This window comes from Desmodus rotundus, chromosome 10, assembly GCF_022682495.2.
Source record: "Desmodus rotundus isolate HL8 chromosome 10, HLdesRot8A.1, whole genome shotgun sequence".
NCBI classification, from domain to species: Eukaryota; Metazoa; Chordata; class Mammalia; order Chiroptera; family Phyllostomidae; genus Desmodus; species Desmodus rotundus.
The window spans coordinates 83,127,565-83,143,507 of NC_071396.1; the positions used below are offsets into that span (position 1 = coordinate 83,127,565).

The 15,943-nt window shown below is 33.0% G+C and overlaps 1 protein-coding gene across 1 annotated transcript in view; it reads right to left on the bottom strand.

Moving 5' to 3' along the window:
* Positions 1-15,943, bottom strand: part of TRAPPC8 (trafficking protein particle complex subunit 8) — a 90,481-nt gene that overhangs the window by 55,803 nt on the left and 18,735 nt on the right. The window contains 9 exon segments of the mRNA XM_024580721.4: positions 138-243; positions 3,636-3,736; positions 6,794-6,944; positions 7,622-7,737; positions 8,098-8,354; positions 9,159-9,252; positions 12,234-12,387; positions 14,637-14,811; positions 15,571-15,660. Coding sequence (XP_024436489.2) covers positions 138-243; positions 3,636-3,736; positions 6,794-6,944; positions 7,622-7,737; positions 8,098-8,354; positions 9,159-9,252; positions 12,234-12,387; positions 14,637-14,811; positions 15,571-15,660 — 1,244 coding nt within the window.

Genomic DNA, 15,943 nt, shown 5'->3' on the forward strand with positions numbered 1-15,943 from the left:
AATAACTAAAGTAACCATGTTACAAATTCCGAGATTCCCCTCTAATTTTCTTTTGCACACCCTCACAAAAAAAGGAAACACTTTCTAAAAATTATGAAGTAACACTAATTAAAACAAATACTGCACAGTTTCAGTACCTCACTGGTCAGCCGTATTAGAAGAGCTGCAGCCTCTGAATATTTGCTTTGGCTTTTTAAGATTTCAGCACTAAGCAATACACATCTTTCAGCCAATACCATATTTCTAAAAAAATAAGACAAGAAAGATATAATGAGCACTACAATATTATCTTAATATATCATAGTAACCATTTACTCAACAGAAGTTTTTAATTCTAATTGTAATTTTCAAGTAAAAAGAAATCCATGTTCTTGTTTTCCATTTACCAAAAAGGTTAAAAAAAGAACTCCTAAGAATTGTCATAACTCATCAGAACATTTTATCGTGTAATTTCGTGGTAAGAATACAAAGCAAAGTCACATTTCCTATATGCAAAAAGATAAAACTTAACTAGTATGTCTAAACCAGCAGCTATTTACCAAATAAAACTTGCTTTGAACAGAAATTAATGCAAATATTTCACTCGTATTTCTTCTCCCTCCTTATTGAAAACTCTTGGTTATGTGTGTTTCATTTTACTGGCTAGTTTGCAGAAATATTTAGACTTTTTTCCTCCAGTAGTACCATTGAGATGTTTCAATTACAGATGGCATGGAGCCAGGGACACGTGATTGATTCCTGAGCAAAATCTTTGCGAAAACACAATCTTGATTTTGCTCTGTGGACTACTACCATCAATAATCTACAGCTGAATTATTCATTCTTGAAAATAATAAACATAAATTAAAATAATCTTACTTATTATAATGATGAATAATCATTATTATAATTATAAGATGGAACCTTTTTTTGAGAAATAACAGCAAAGTTTTTTTCTTTTTACTTTCTAATCCTTATATAAAAACACCTTCAAAAGTTATTAACTTGAAGGTCATTCTGGAGAGTGATATTTTTAAAACAGAATTTACTAATTTCAAAAATTACAGAAAGTACTACAGATTCTGCCATAAACTTTCTTCGAAACATGGTTTTCTTAGAGTTATTATTCATGAACTAAGAATGTAGTAATGAACACAAAAGACTAACTCCTACTCACATATAATATGCTCAAATATGCCTCAGTTGTAAATCTTAACACTATCATTCCACTTACTGTATTCTGCTCTGTATAATGTGCACCCATGTTTTTGGTCTAAACTTTCAGGAAAAAAACTTTCATTTTAGTTTTTTAATTCAATTTTTTAATTTATATTTAGATACTTGTTTTTGTATTATAAAGGAATGTTAGCATTTATTTTTTAACATATTATGGCACAAGAAATTTTATGTAGCAAATAATGACAAAACACAAAAACAAAGTATTTCAGGTACTACCCATGTATAATATGCACACTTATTTTTCCCTCAAAAATTTGGGCAAAAACCTGCACATTATACACAGCAAAATAAGGTACTTATGTTTGATTCTGCATCCACATCCCCATGTGGTCACAGTTATTAAGTCACAGGCTACCAAGTCCAGGACTTCAATAATTTGTTAATTCAAGCGACATTTTAAAAAATCATTTGTGTGAGACAGTGAAAATGCTGAGGATTCAAGAATGTCTATGACATAACCCCTATCTAAAGGCACAGAATAAATAGGATCTCTCCCCAGTTAAAAAGTGGAACCTGGCATTTGAAGAAGAGGGCATTGCAAAAGTAATATTATATTCCTATATTTTAAGAAAATTTGTTTACATCCTAATATTTCTGAAACAGAGAGCTTCTTAAATTGACATATATAATTAATGTAGTGTTTCTAGTTATCCCAAAGTATCTATTAAATTCATAATACAGCTTACCAATCATGGTAACTTAACATGTAGATTACTAGGTAAATCATAACAGTACGTGTATATTTAGACAAAAATACAGTCTGTTGTGGACAGGAGGACTAGGCTGGATTGCCAAGGCTATTTTGGCCATCTGGGTCACAAGGTATTACCCTTTTTCTTTTGCATCATTCCATGTGCATCTATCCAAATGCTCTGTGCTTCATGAAAACCAAAAAACAAACAAAACAAACCTTTTTCAAGAAAGAATGAATGTTCAAACTTCTTGAAATTCTTTTCGTACTCTGGCTTCCTTTGATACCTTACTCCCCTAGTTCTTCTAACTTTTGAATCTTCTCTTTCACGGGAGGCTGTTATCTCCTGCCAGGATCTCCAAATCTATTCTCAAATCGATTACATAAGGTAACAGGTAGAATTCGATGCTGGCTCCATCGTTTATTAGCTGCATGCCTTGTGCAAGTTAAACTCTAAGTTTCAGTCTCCTCATCTGTAAAGTGTGGGTAATAATAGTACCCACCATCTGCCCTGGCTGGTGTGGCTCAGTGGACTGAGTGCTGGCCTGTGAAACAAAGGTCGCCGGTTCAATACCCAGTCAGGGCACATGCCTGGGTTATGGGTCAAGTCCCCAGTGGGGGGGCACATGAGAAGCAACTGCACACTGATATTTCTCTCCCTCTCTTTCTCCCTCCCTTCCCTAAAAAAATAAATAAATAAAATCTTAAAAAAAAAAAAACAAGTACCCACCATTTTATAGGCTTAAAATTAAATGAACATGTAAATTACTTTGGCATAGTGGCAAATGCTGAACACTCAATAAATGTTAATTATTGTTGTTAGTGTTGTGCCATAAGCATAACATCAGACTAATACTACTTATATTTGGATAACATTATAAAGGACAAAACTGCTACTCATCTTCCAACCCATGCATGCTACACAGAAAAGTCAGATTAATCTTCCTGCAAAGCAACTTTTATTATGTCAAGACTGTACTCAAATATTCAGTAACTCCCCATTTACTACTGTATAACTCTTAAGTAAAGCTTAAAAAATAATAATAGTATTCAGGCTCCCCACACTGATTTCTTTAACACAACAATCTTTCCAAATGTACCACTCAATACTTTTCATATTCTCAAACCCCCAACCTAGCCAAGGGCTCTATTCCCTTTCTCTGGTAGGGCTGCATCCAAACCATTATTCTTTCCAATCACAACTTCTGAGTTGCCTTTATGCCTATCAAATCCCAACTATCTTTCTTTCAGGGTCTATTCTCCCAACATCCCATGAAACTTCCTGACTACTTCTGGACCAGTTCACAGTCTCATTACAGGTAATGGGTTCCAACAGAACTCACTGTGTGTACAAAACACTTGTCATTTTCTTGTCTGGACTATTATTTAACTGTTTGTGTTTTGCCTATTTAGAAATGAAAGTTCAAAATGACTAACTCCTGGCTTAACAGTTTTAAGGTTAGATGTTCCCACAATATAAATCACCTTCGATATAATATCTAGTCTCAATATTACATATAACAAATTCCTAACCACAAATCCAAACAAAATGGGAAAGGAGAATGTAATAAAGCACTAGCTTTAAAAGATTACCTCATTTTGTCTCTGACTATATTAACTTGATTTGGGAGCTTGTAAGAAAAACAAAGAATCATTTATATCCAGTAACAATTAAATGCCAAATTTGCTTCTAAGTGAAAAGAATATAAATTTTCTAGTCACCTACTTGCAGATATCTCTGTATGTCTGGATTGCTGTATCCATGTAATGTGCAGGGTATGGCCTGGGTGCACCCGGCTGAAGAAACGCCGATACTGCTGCCATTTCCTAAAGGAAAAGATATTACTTATACTATTTCAAAAGGAGAGAAATATTCTTGTGGTTTAGCATTCACAAAACCTAAAAAATGCAATGAAATTTGCTGGGATTTTTAATGCATGTACATGTATACTATGTGCAAACTTAAAATACATTTATATGCTTTTAATTTTTTAATTCTCTAGTGAAATTCCAAAGTCTGTCATCCAGTATTTAAATGAGATTTTCCAGAAGACCTAGTAAACACTTTGAGTTAGGGCATATATAGCTACCAAGTAAGTCTGGCTTAAGATTTCTGCTACCACCTCCTCCCTATTATTTCCTACTCCTCAGTGAGTAGAGAACAGACCAATGATAGGAGCATACAGAGAGAGACAAAACAAAATACATCTCTTTCCAATTTCTGGCATCAAAATATGAAAACAAAGTTCACAACAGCTTGAACTATATACATTTCCAATTATTTTCACGCTCTAGTTTATACCCTGTACCATAACAAAAGACACAAAAACCATTTCTTAGACCTATATTACTGTCAATTTTCTAATCTTTTTATTTCATTTTCAAAACCCATTTTCTTGTCAAAGGCTTTAACTTTAGTTAGTAATTCGAATAATATGCAATGGTACTAAAAGACTCAGAAAAGAAGATTAAAATACAGGTTTGGTTTTCTTAGTAAAATGTCCTATGTCCATACTTGCACTCTCATACAAACCAAGTTTTAATGAAAATTTGACTAGAACTAAATGAAATCTTCATAAATTAAGAGAAAAAACTGTTAATGCCAATCTATTTTTAGGATGAATAAATGTATTTCTCTGCAACATTTTTTAAAACACACATGCAAAAAATATATACAAAAATAATTTACTTATCTGAAAACTGGGATATTTTTAAAGCCGTTAACCTGATACACTAAGAGTTTCAGAGGACCTCTGTACCCTCACACCCCACAGTGTGTGCTCCAAAATGTACTGAATAAGCCTAACGAAACTTGTGTCATACCCGTGACAAAATATGCTACAGCTGAAACACACTTTCTTAACTAGTTTATATTTTTAAATACATAATAAATTTACATATGATTCTATATGGCATAAAAATATCAAATATATTGATTACATAGTATAATACTACACAGGGTGAGGCAAAAGTAGGTTTAGAGTTGTTTGTATGGAACAAATACAATACTTAATAAATAATAAAAGAAGAATAAATTGTGTTTCATGTACTCACAACTGTAAACCTACTTTTGCCCTACCCTGTATTGTACGAAAAATACATATTTACCATTTGCGTTTTTGTTTGTGTTCTGGTTACAAAGATAGAGATGTTATTTTCCCCCAGGCCTATTATTTTAGGGCAGCGATTACAGACTAAAAGGATTTTCTCATGTGCATATATGCCTTTATTTTCCAGTGCTAAACTATTCTCTCTCATAGAGCTGCTACTAATATCTTCATCTAAGTGGCTTAAATGCAGTACTTATCATATTATAGATAAAAATGAAAAAGCATAAGTGCCATAAAATCGTAGAAACTTTTTTTGCCATACTTTTGTAAGATTTTTACCTATATATAAACATTCAATTTGCAGGTGTACTATGTAAAATTTAATAATTGTAGGTGTATACTTATGTTATAAGGTATTAATGAAATAACATTAAGTATGTGTGATTTCATATTATCTTACATTTGATTACTATAGTAAAAGACCAGAGAATGTCTGAACAGGGATAGTTCACATAATTTTTTCAAACACTTAAACACAGCATATTTTCCATTCCTGAACAAGATGGTTAAAAAGTTAGTTGACAACTGTACTTTAACAATAAAAAAAGGTTTAAAAATATTTTTTAAAGTTAGTTGGCTTTTTCATTGAAAATATAGAAATAAAAGATTAATATAACTTTGCTATTTTAGCTTCACATTTTTAAGTTGCCGATTTTAGTTGTATATATACACATAGTACTAAAAAACGCAAACAGAACATCAAGCAAATGCCTACATGATAACCACCCAATGGAGTATTCAGAGTCCTTACACATTCTGTTCCTCACACTTCTGTCTATAAGCTTACATGTTTTAAAGAAGACTAAGTAGAAAGTTACAGTGCTAGTTTTACTTTTTTCTAAGCACAGAAAGCAGATTATACATATATTTACAACTTTTCAAAAGTACTAAAAAGATTGTATCAACATGTATAGAAAATTCTGTGTTTACACATCAATTACAAAAACTAACAACAGCCAATTCTTACAGACAGTTTATTATTTACAAGACGGTATGCCTTACATGCCTTATACCTTATCTAATCCTATGCCATTAGGATTCACATTTAACAGACAAGAAAACTGAAGCTCAGAAATATTAAGTAATTTGCATAAGAGAACAGTCTGTCTTACACTATAGTACATGTTTTTAACCAAAATAGAATCTTACATCAGGAAAAAAACAAAACACTTCAAGCAATTTTAAAAGACTTTTCAAGCCTGGCTGGTGTGGCTCACTGGACTGAGCACAGGCCTGTGAACCAAAAGGTCACCAGTTCAATTCTGGGTGGGGCACATGCCAGGGTTGCGGTCCAGGTCCCCAGTTGGGGATGTGTGAGAGGCAACCAATGTTTCTCTGGCACACTGATGTTTCCCTCCTCGATTTCTCCTTCCCTTCCTCTCTCTCTAAAAATAAACTAAGTAACTCTTTAAAAATTATATGATCAGATTAAAAAAATATATAAAAAATGACTTTTCAAGAGGTCTAAAAGCATCGTCTAAAAAGAACTTTACATTATGAATATAGTAATTGAAATTCAAATTAAACTTTGAAAACACAAAAATTAGAAAGTACTAATCAAAACTAAGAAATCAGCACTCATACATTAATTACCATGTTTAAATGCACTAGTTTGAGGAATATCCATCAATTCAGCTAACCTAATTCAAAACCTATAAAGCATTGTGTGCTCGTTGAGTACAATTTCATCCGTAGGTATTTTGTTTGCCATTTCATAAAGAGAAATTTCTACATCATCTTATGGTAGCAGAAATAAATTCTATAGAATACCGACCAAGGCACCAGCTGCATAAAGCATTGCTTGATCATTAAGAAAATCCTTCTTTGCAGTATGATAACAACTGTAAGCCAGATCATAATGCTGCACCAAGAAACATAAGTCAGCCATTTTCCTGATTTGAAGCTCCGGTGCTTCTGGTGGATACCTATAAACACAACATGAGAAAGGAATTTGTAATTTATGAACCCTACACCATTATATACTATAAAATGTTTAAAAGCTGCTTAACTGCCCAGAACATGAGGAAAACTGACCCTGTCTTACAAACATTCTACCTCCAAGGAGATGTCTCAAAAGATACCTGCAAAAATATAGTTATATCTTTATTTATATAATTTATACACCTATACCGAGAACTTCTCAACAGGCAAGCATTTTCTCTATGGTCAAATTATGAAGTAAATGGTTAATTCCAGTTTTATATATAACCAGAAAAAACAAAATGAGTTACTTTTACTTTCCCTTAAATGAGGATTTTATATTAAAGAAAATTTTCTAAATATAGGCTGTCTTAGAATCACAAGACCACAAATTTACCATAGAAGAGTCCTTAATGAACACCTAATCTAACTCCATCTTTTTACAAACAGGGGAACAGAACCAAATGAAATGACTTTGCTGGTTATTTTCTTTATTTTTGAATATCAAATTACTTTAAAAATACTTTTAATTAACATAATTTACCTATAGTCACTTTTTATCTGCCTGAGTTTTGACCAATATGAAAGTAAGAAAATGAAGAAACAGTCATTTTTTACAAGACATCAAAGAGTCAAACACTAGTCAGAGTTAAGCACAGGAAAAAAAAGATATTTCACTCACAGCAATCCAGATGTATTTTTCAGCTCATTAATGCTCTTTTCTGGAACTTTACTGCCACTAAACCATTTTTTAGTTGCAGAAAATAGAGATCGACTCAAACCTTTTCTTGATATTAGCTAAAAGATGAAATATGTTGACAAATGTGAGAATTTAGTATTTTTCTTTTACATACAAAAGAAAAATTCTATGTAAGTAAAAAGCTTTAATAGTGAGCAAATGCTCATTTTAACGATATTGATTTTTTTTTTTAAAAAAAAAAACTGTCCAATGTACTGGCAAAATTCTCAGTGAAAATGAATAAGCCTCATTAAAGATTTAATAGAATTTCATTAGAGACAGTAATGTCAGTAAATTCTAACACTGGTCTAATCTTTAAAAAAAAACTTCAAACACTTTAAATAACTTATACTACTATATTCTCAAGTTTACTATTTACTGAAGTTTTAAAAATACTAATCTAAAAAATTAAATCTTACCTGATCATTTAATTGCCGAATTGTTTTCTCAATATGTGGCAAAAGGCCCCGAAATGTGAATTCTTGTATAAACTGTCGAATCCTGTCATGATCAGTGAGGGTTAAACATGCACCATGAATTATTCCAGTATTCGCTTTCTTTGTTTCATGTAGTGATGAAGCAGACTTTATACGATCCAGGCCATCGATGCTGTTAGAAGGGTCATTGGACGGGTCCAACTGAAGTGGGTGAGCTCTAAAGTTATTTGGTAAGCCATCTACTGAAAAACAAATCTTTCTTTTACTCTCAGAATGTGACAATATTACTACTAAAGGAAAAAAGAATGTTGGAAGCCTGTATTTTTCTGTGTATCTGTATCATAGATGCCTATGATACAATAACAGTAATCTTTTCCCCTTTAAAATTATAAGTCTTGGGCACTGGCTGGTGTGGCTCAGTGGACTGAGCACCAGCCTGCAAACAAAAGGGTCACAGGTTCAATTCCCAAACAGGGCACATGCCTGGGTTGCCGACCAGGTCCCCAGTAGGGGGAGCGTGAAAGGAAACCACACATTAAGGCTTCTCTACCTCCCTTTCTCCCGCCCTTCCCCTCTGTCTAAAAAATAAAAATCTTAAAAAAAAAAAAAAAAAGATTAAAAACTACAGGCCTTGGGTTAATACTTGTTACACATAATAGAAATTTTTAAATTCATGTATACAAATGAAAAACAATTTTTAAATATAAAGAATTACTTTCAAACAGCACAAATAAGCAATGAGAAAAACTAAAAAAATTTTAAAGCTATCCCTACTACCAAAACCATAATTTAAAATACAAAAATAAAATCATGTGAATTTTGGAAATAATCATGCTGCACCATCCTATCTTTCCTTTCTTAATATAAAAATTTTTTTAAGTGTATTACTCATACAAAACAAATTTTAAGTGCCAAATAAAGCTAACTTCATTATCTTTTTATTATGAAAAATTTCCCCATCTTTAGTCTATAAAGTTTAGCATGCTTTGACAACAGTGCATATTTTCAATCAAAAGAGAAATGTAAAGAAAGTATATCAAGACCTTTGACTTCATTATCTAATCCATCCAATGAAAGCAAGTTACTATCAGAATTCTTGTTTGAAGTTACAGCACAAGGACCATCTTCATATGGTTCCTATCAAAACAAAATAAAAGGCATTAAGCACTTATATTTAATCATGTTTAAAATAACACTAATCCATCAACAAGTATGGTTGCTCTGCTAACTGAAGCATATTTATTTGCTTCAACAAGACTCTTTTCTTCCAACCTCCAAATTCTTAACATTTCCATGTATCTTTTACTAGCACTATAGTCCATACCTACTGTAATCTTAAATTCCCTTTCACATTCAATCTACTCTAATTAGCTCAGTTAATCTGTTTATATGTCATAGACACATGCGGATTATGAATATTTGTACACATGTCTAAGTAAGGAATAATGGCAAGAGAGATGGACTACTAGAATCAAGCCAGGGGGAAAGAGAGGAAAGATGGTATGGAATCTCCTGGTCACGAAGCCAGTGTTAATATGTTGGAGTGCATACTGAATATATCAAAATGTTTCAGAAAAATACCCAATGCAATGGTTATTTGTACAAAGGCACTGATTTCTCAGTCAACAAAGAAAACTAAAAATACCCAGACGTGTCCACGAGACCAGTAAGTATGAGGTATTATTCCAAGTACTACACTTTAAGGGAAATATATAAACTAGAACTTTGTAACGTGAAAGTGATCATGACAAGAAACGGTCTGAAACCACAATTTAAAAAATTTTCAAAAAAATTGGGCATATTTAGCCTGGAAAAAAAATAAAAGGAGACATGAGTACCATCCTCCTATATTTTAAAAGTTGTCTTAACAACTTTTCCTCACATTAGTCCTGTGACATTAGTGACATTAGTCCTTCCTCACAGGACTAATGAATACAAACAAAGGGAGAAAATTTTTGGTTGATTCTCAAAGCTGTTCAAACATGGAAAGTGTCACCTGAGAAAGTAGTGTGTACTGTCACTAGATGAGATCATTCATAGGTTCAAAGGAAATTAAACCATTATAAAATAGCAGTTGGATTTGATAACCTTTCAACTATCCTCCAATGCTGAGCTTCTGGGTTATAAGCTATAGAATTGCTGTTATCTCTGGTCTTCTGTTAAATGTTATGAAAATGAACAATCTGACTTATGTTGCCCTTCCCAACCTCAGATAGCTGGGCTCTAAACTGAGTATTTCAATACTGTTCCTATTCTGAGTGTGGCCCTGAAGGACCATTTTAAAAATAGAGCCCCTTCACAAACAACTGCTTCTTTTTTTCTCAGACATTTCCCCCTAGCATTATCTTAGAGGTCAGCAATATTAAAATGTCAGTAGAGCACTACAATATGCTCTACTGATATATATATATATAAATGGAAAAGTAAGGCAAATAGACTACTAAGTATTTACAGAACATCAAAAGTTACATAAACTACATTATAATTGATATATTTTTAAGTATCACATAAAGATACATAATATGGTTTAATTGTACAAAATACAAACATTATTTTCCATTAAATTAAGAAATGCTACCTCTAAACAAAAACAGTCAACTCTTGATTATCTGAACTAATCTTAGGAACTTGTCATTTGACTACTACTAAGTAGCACACAATGCTATCTTAAAAGTTTAACAGTGTGAAACCATACACCAACCCATTTCAGCCAACAGACAACAGTTAACATCAGTCTAGAACTCTAGATTAAGAAAATAAATTAGGAAGACACAACACTTCCTGAAAATTCAGAAGGAACGGAAATCAGAGGAAAGTTAGGTGTTGGGAACCACCCTGCCTGGTTTCAGAAGCTGTAACCCCCCCATGGTCAAGGATGAGTAAAGGACCTTGGGACCATGAGCCACTAAGGAGACAAAGCTTATCTCCCTGGCAGGGGCACTGCCCTCTGCCCCTTTTACTTCACCCTGCTTGGCCCCAGATGGATGACTGGTTAGCCAATGACAGGTAAGATTCCTCAAGGGAGGGACGACCTAAGACGGGCATGGTCGTGAAGGGGCCCTCAGGGAAGGACTTGGGGGAATACAGAAAAAGGGGGTGATGCACCCTCGCCCCTCAGCTTTGACATAGCCTGAGTCTTCATTCTGTCTGCAAGAAGTCTCCTAATCTCTTGGCTGCCTTACTTCCCCTGTCTGACTTAAGCCTGAAACAATGCTGGAGGTGGGTGTGGCCCTGTGCTGGAAAGGGCAGGTGCCCCAGGGTGATCAGGCCTAAGAAAGAATGCATAAAATCCTGTGAAACCTGCTTTGCTAAGAATGTCCTCAATTTTCTGATAAGGGTCCAAGCATGAAATGAGTTTGTCTCCTAAAGTTTTATAGCCCTTTAGCTAACTGACCCTGACTCAGAACACACCCACAAAGTTCTCTGAATGTTATCTATTGTTTGATCCTTACTGCATGACAATGATTGATGAGCTTTACCTGTATTCTTGTGCAAACTGAACCCAATAAAAGCCCACTGAGGAACAGGATCCTGGCCCTTCTTCAAGAGACTGGCCACCTTTCCTCCCCAAGCAGATCATGTCTTGGTAGACTTACTCTCATCAGTGGCGGATGGGGGATGAGGGGGCTCTGTGGGCAGAGCTCTCCCACAGTTACAGAAAAAAGCCCACCCACCTAACAGTGTATGAGCTCCAAAAGGTGGCCATAAGAACAGCACGTTGAAAACGAAAGAAGGCAACCCCAGAGCATGTGAATAATAAAGAACTGACTATAAGCTTTCACAACGAATGACATGTGCAAGTCAAAAATTCTATCCTCTACGTGTCTAGCCAATTGAATTCAATTCTTAATGTATAATTCACTTTTCATCTTTTAAGAAAAAAGATCAATTAACACTGATATTATATACCTGAAAAGAGTACATATAAGGATTATTAGTTAAAAACAGCTTTTGAACCACTGATTTAAGAGCTCATATGGTGAAGGATGAAACCAGCCAGATTCCAAAATAAATATTATTAATTCTACTAGTTAAACCAAGACATAAAAAATTCTACAGTGATAACATTATGTCATACAGCTTTTGTGGTTTGCTTCATTGTTGTTTTTTACATATACCTGGTTTTGAATACTATTTTTCTGAAGATACTGACTCCAAGGATCTGGTATCTGTTCATCTGATGCTCGATTAGATGTTCGAGAATTAATTTTAAGTAAATAGCAACCCTGAGTTCCGTATTTCTGTTTCATTTCTTCATAAATGGATTCAGCCCTAAATTTAAAAATGAAAAAAAGAGTTTACAGTAAATGGGGTACAGACCTTAGGCAATAAAAGATACTAATATAAAAATAATGCAAAAACTATCCCCAAAAGGCAGAACAGAAAATTAGAATAACTTTAAAATGAAAACAAAGATCATGATCTTAACTGAAATTTAGCTATCCTGGATAAAGCATTGTTTCCAAAGTGTGTTTCATGGAATAAAATTTTGCAAGCTATTCCTATGTTATTCAAAGAGAGTTCTGGTGGTCAAACTAGTATGGGGAATATACAGTAAAGAAACTCAGTTTCTTTGCAGCAAACCATCACTGAGTCTTCCCTGCACTACTGTGAACTATAAATTTCCAAAGAACAGCTGCAAACTTATAAATCAGTAACTCTTTCAACTGTGAGGATTTCAGGAAATATGACTGGGAAATCCTGTCTTTGAGAAGACATTTTTCAAAAAACATAAGTGCTAAAATAGAAAAGTATAGCACCCAAACACTTAGAAAACATTTTTCGCTGTCAGTTTCCCCTTCATTTAGCTTCCTCCAAAGAAACACAGTATGGAGGAAGAGAAAACTCAAAAAGAACAGCCACAGTATTTATTACATAAAATCCATCCATTTTTCTTGCAAAATTTGTAATAGCTATATCCATGAGCTATATGGGTAACTAAAAGCATTTTGATTTCTATTCTTTAAATTAACTGAAGTTTCTAGCTGGTGGGAAGTAACATAATTCCAATTTATCAAATTCAAAACAGCCTAAGAAACAAACAGTACATTGTAATAGAAAATGCAATTTTGGTACTTAAGAGCTAATCTAGTTTAAATAGGTACTTTTTAAATCAATCAGTGATCTAGTGCAAAAAGAAAAACCTATAAAATCCTATATTCAAATTGCTAACACTAAACAAACAACAAGCCTTGTACACAATTAAATCATATTACATGCTATAAAATGAAGGCTCAATAAGTAAAATAGTTACTATTTGTATAAACACAGATATGAGTATATATACATATGTATATACACTCAAGTACAATAAGCTAAACTTCTTACTTTACCAATGATACTGCTAAACATATGAATCACTGATCTAATACTTGAATAATTAACTATCTTAGAAGATACATAACATATTCAACTGATAAAAACTAATCTTAATAACCAGTTCAAATTATTTCTATTTGTTATCCTACAGGCTACAGACTGTTTAGGACTGCAAAGCTTACTAAAGACTAGTAATCCTCAAAATAATTCCTTGGTTTTATAGAGGAAAATTTATTAAAAAGATGGTTTGTGCTCAAAACAAGGGCAAGAGTTATTTAATTGAATATTGTAAATGTCACTGAGACATCAGAAAACTGTAAAACAGAAGATTAATTTGATACACATCTTGAACCAAAAGTCAAAGTAAACTCTAAAGCCTTTTGGAGTAAAATTGCTTTAATATTATCTTATTTTACAAGAACTTATTTTTAAAGTAAGTTATTCACATACCCAAAGATAAAAGAACTACAGTGAATTATTAATAAAGAATATTAAAGAGAACATAACAAAGAAATGTTTGCATGTTTTTGAGGTTGTAGAAAACATCAAGGCTAAAATATAAAGTGACAAAAAAGTGAAGAGTGAAAAATGAAGTGCCTCTAAAGCTTTAAGCAACAGCCAGGAAGTGAAAAGTTAGGAGGAAAACTGGGAAAAAGTGAAAAAATAAGAAATAATTGTATATAATAAAGTAAGAAATAATACCTTAGACCTATAGGTGTAAAATGGAAAGCACCTTTGTACAAAGATTGTACTAAAAGAGATTTATAGTGAAAGAGAAGTTTGGGTAAGCATATGAAATCTAATGTAAAATGACTCAGCTGTTGATAACTCTGAAATAAAAAGATACAGTTAAATGTTTCATTATTAAGTTTTTACTTTCTGTTCTGGCTGGTGTGGCTCAGTGGACTGATAGCCAGCTTGTGAGCCAAAAGTTCGCTGGTTCAATTCCCAGTTAGGGCACATGCCTGAGTTGGGGGCCAGGTCCCCAGTTGGGGGCATGTGAAAGGCAAACATTCAATGTTTCCTTCTCTTTTTCCCTCCCTCCTCCTCTCTCTAAAAATAAATAAATAAAATCTTTTAAAAAATAAGTAAAATTTTACTTTCTTAGATGAAAAGTGTATCTAAAATTTAAACAAGCCATGCCCAAATTAAAGTTAAATCATTCAATTAAAAATTTTCCTTAATTAAAATGGAAAGCTTACCTCTGTTCATCTCCTGCACTTACATCATGTAAAAGTACGTAATATTTCAGTGTATTTGGTATAAACCACTTGGGGTAGGTATAGTCACTGTTGTGCTGAATTCGATGCTGTTCTTGTGACAACTTTGAAAACTGTTCCACGGGGTCAGCTTCACTAGACGATGCTACCAACATACCTTGTAAACCATATTATTAAGGTAATAATCACTTATCACTCAACAGGAAGATATTTTCTGAGCTAAAATAATTCTGATCTCACAGCAAGCATAAGATAATTTCTCCAGCACTTCTAAGTAATTCAAGTTTCTAAATCTTGTTCACATTTTTTGTTGACAGTTTTTAGGTCATTTACAAATCAATATGGAAGTCCAAGGAAATAAAAATGGACAACACCAAAATTGTACATCTATCAATATATCGAACAATTCTGCTGAATCTTGCTCCCCTCCATTCCATTTCCCTGCAGTTTCATACTTTATCCTACCTCTTTTCTTTGTAACCTCATTTAAAAAATCACTAACTGTCAAAAGAGGTTAGGAGCTATAAAACAGAGTACTAAAACACTAGAAAACTTTTTAAACATGAGCTTTTACAACAGCAATTAACTTCGAGGCAATCATCACAAGAAGTTAACACTGGCAGTCTTTATTTTCTCTTTCTAAAATGGCTAAAAACTGAAGTATAAACTACTTGAGTTGGAGAATGAAAAAAAAAACAATAAGCAAGCCCTCAATATTCTTATTTTGTAATCAAAAATTCTGTATCTAGGATGCCACTTGACAAAACAACAATAATGAAAACTTGAAGAATCACCAATAAAAAAATTTTCTCCATTCTCTACATCTTTTCAACAGTTTTGCCTTCATGTAACTATTTCTGAAATTAGTAACTTCCAAAACATTTGATTTTAAGAGAACGTAAATGTCAAAGGATACATGCTAAATAGTGGTTCAGAAATTCATGATCTGATGCTGGCATCGACTGAAGGAAGGTCTCTCTGTAAGACTCAAACCATGGAGTAGTAGCTAAAATTAACCATATAGAAAACAGTTCAAGTTTCTCAATAGACTCAGTTTATAACAGACAAAATTTTAGGTCCATAATCCTTAAAGGCATAAGATAGTAATTTCTAGCAATAAAGAAGCATTTTTAACTTGTTCTTAAAGATATAAAGAAGGATTTCCACCTGTGCTTTAATATATACATATAATAACATGTATGTGTATGTAAATAAAGCCATATGCACAAATATATTCATACACGGGAGTACATATATTTGCAAAATAAAACTGATTTATTCCCAAACCT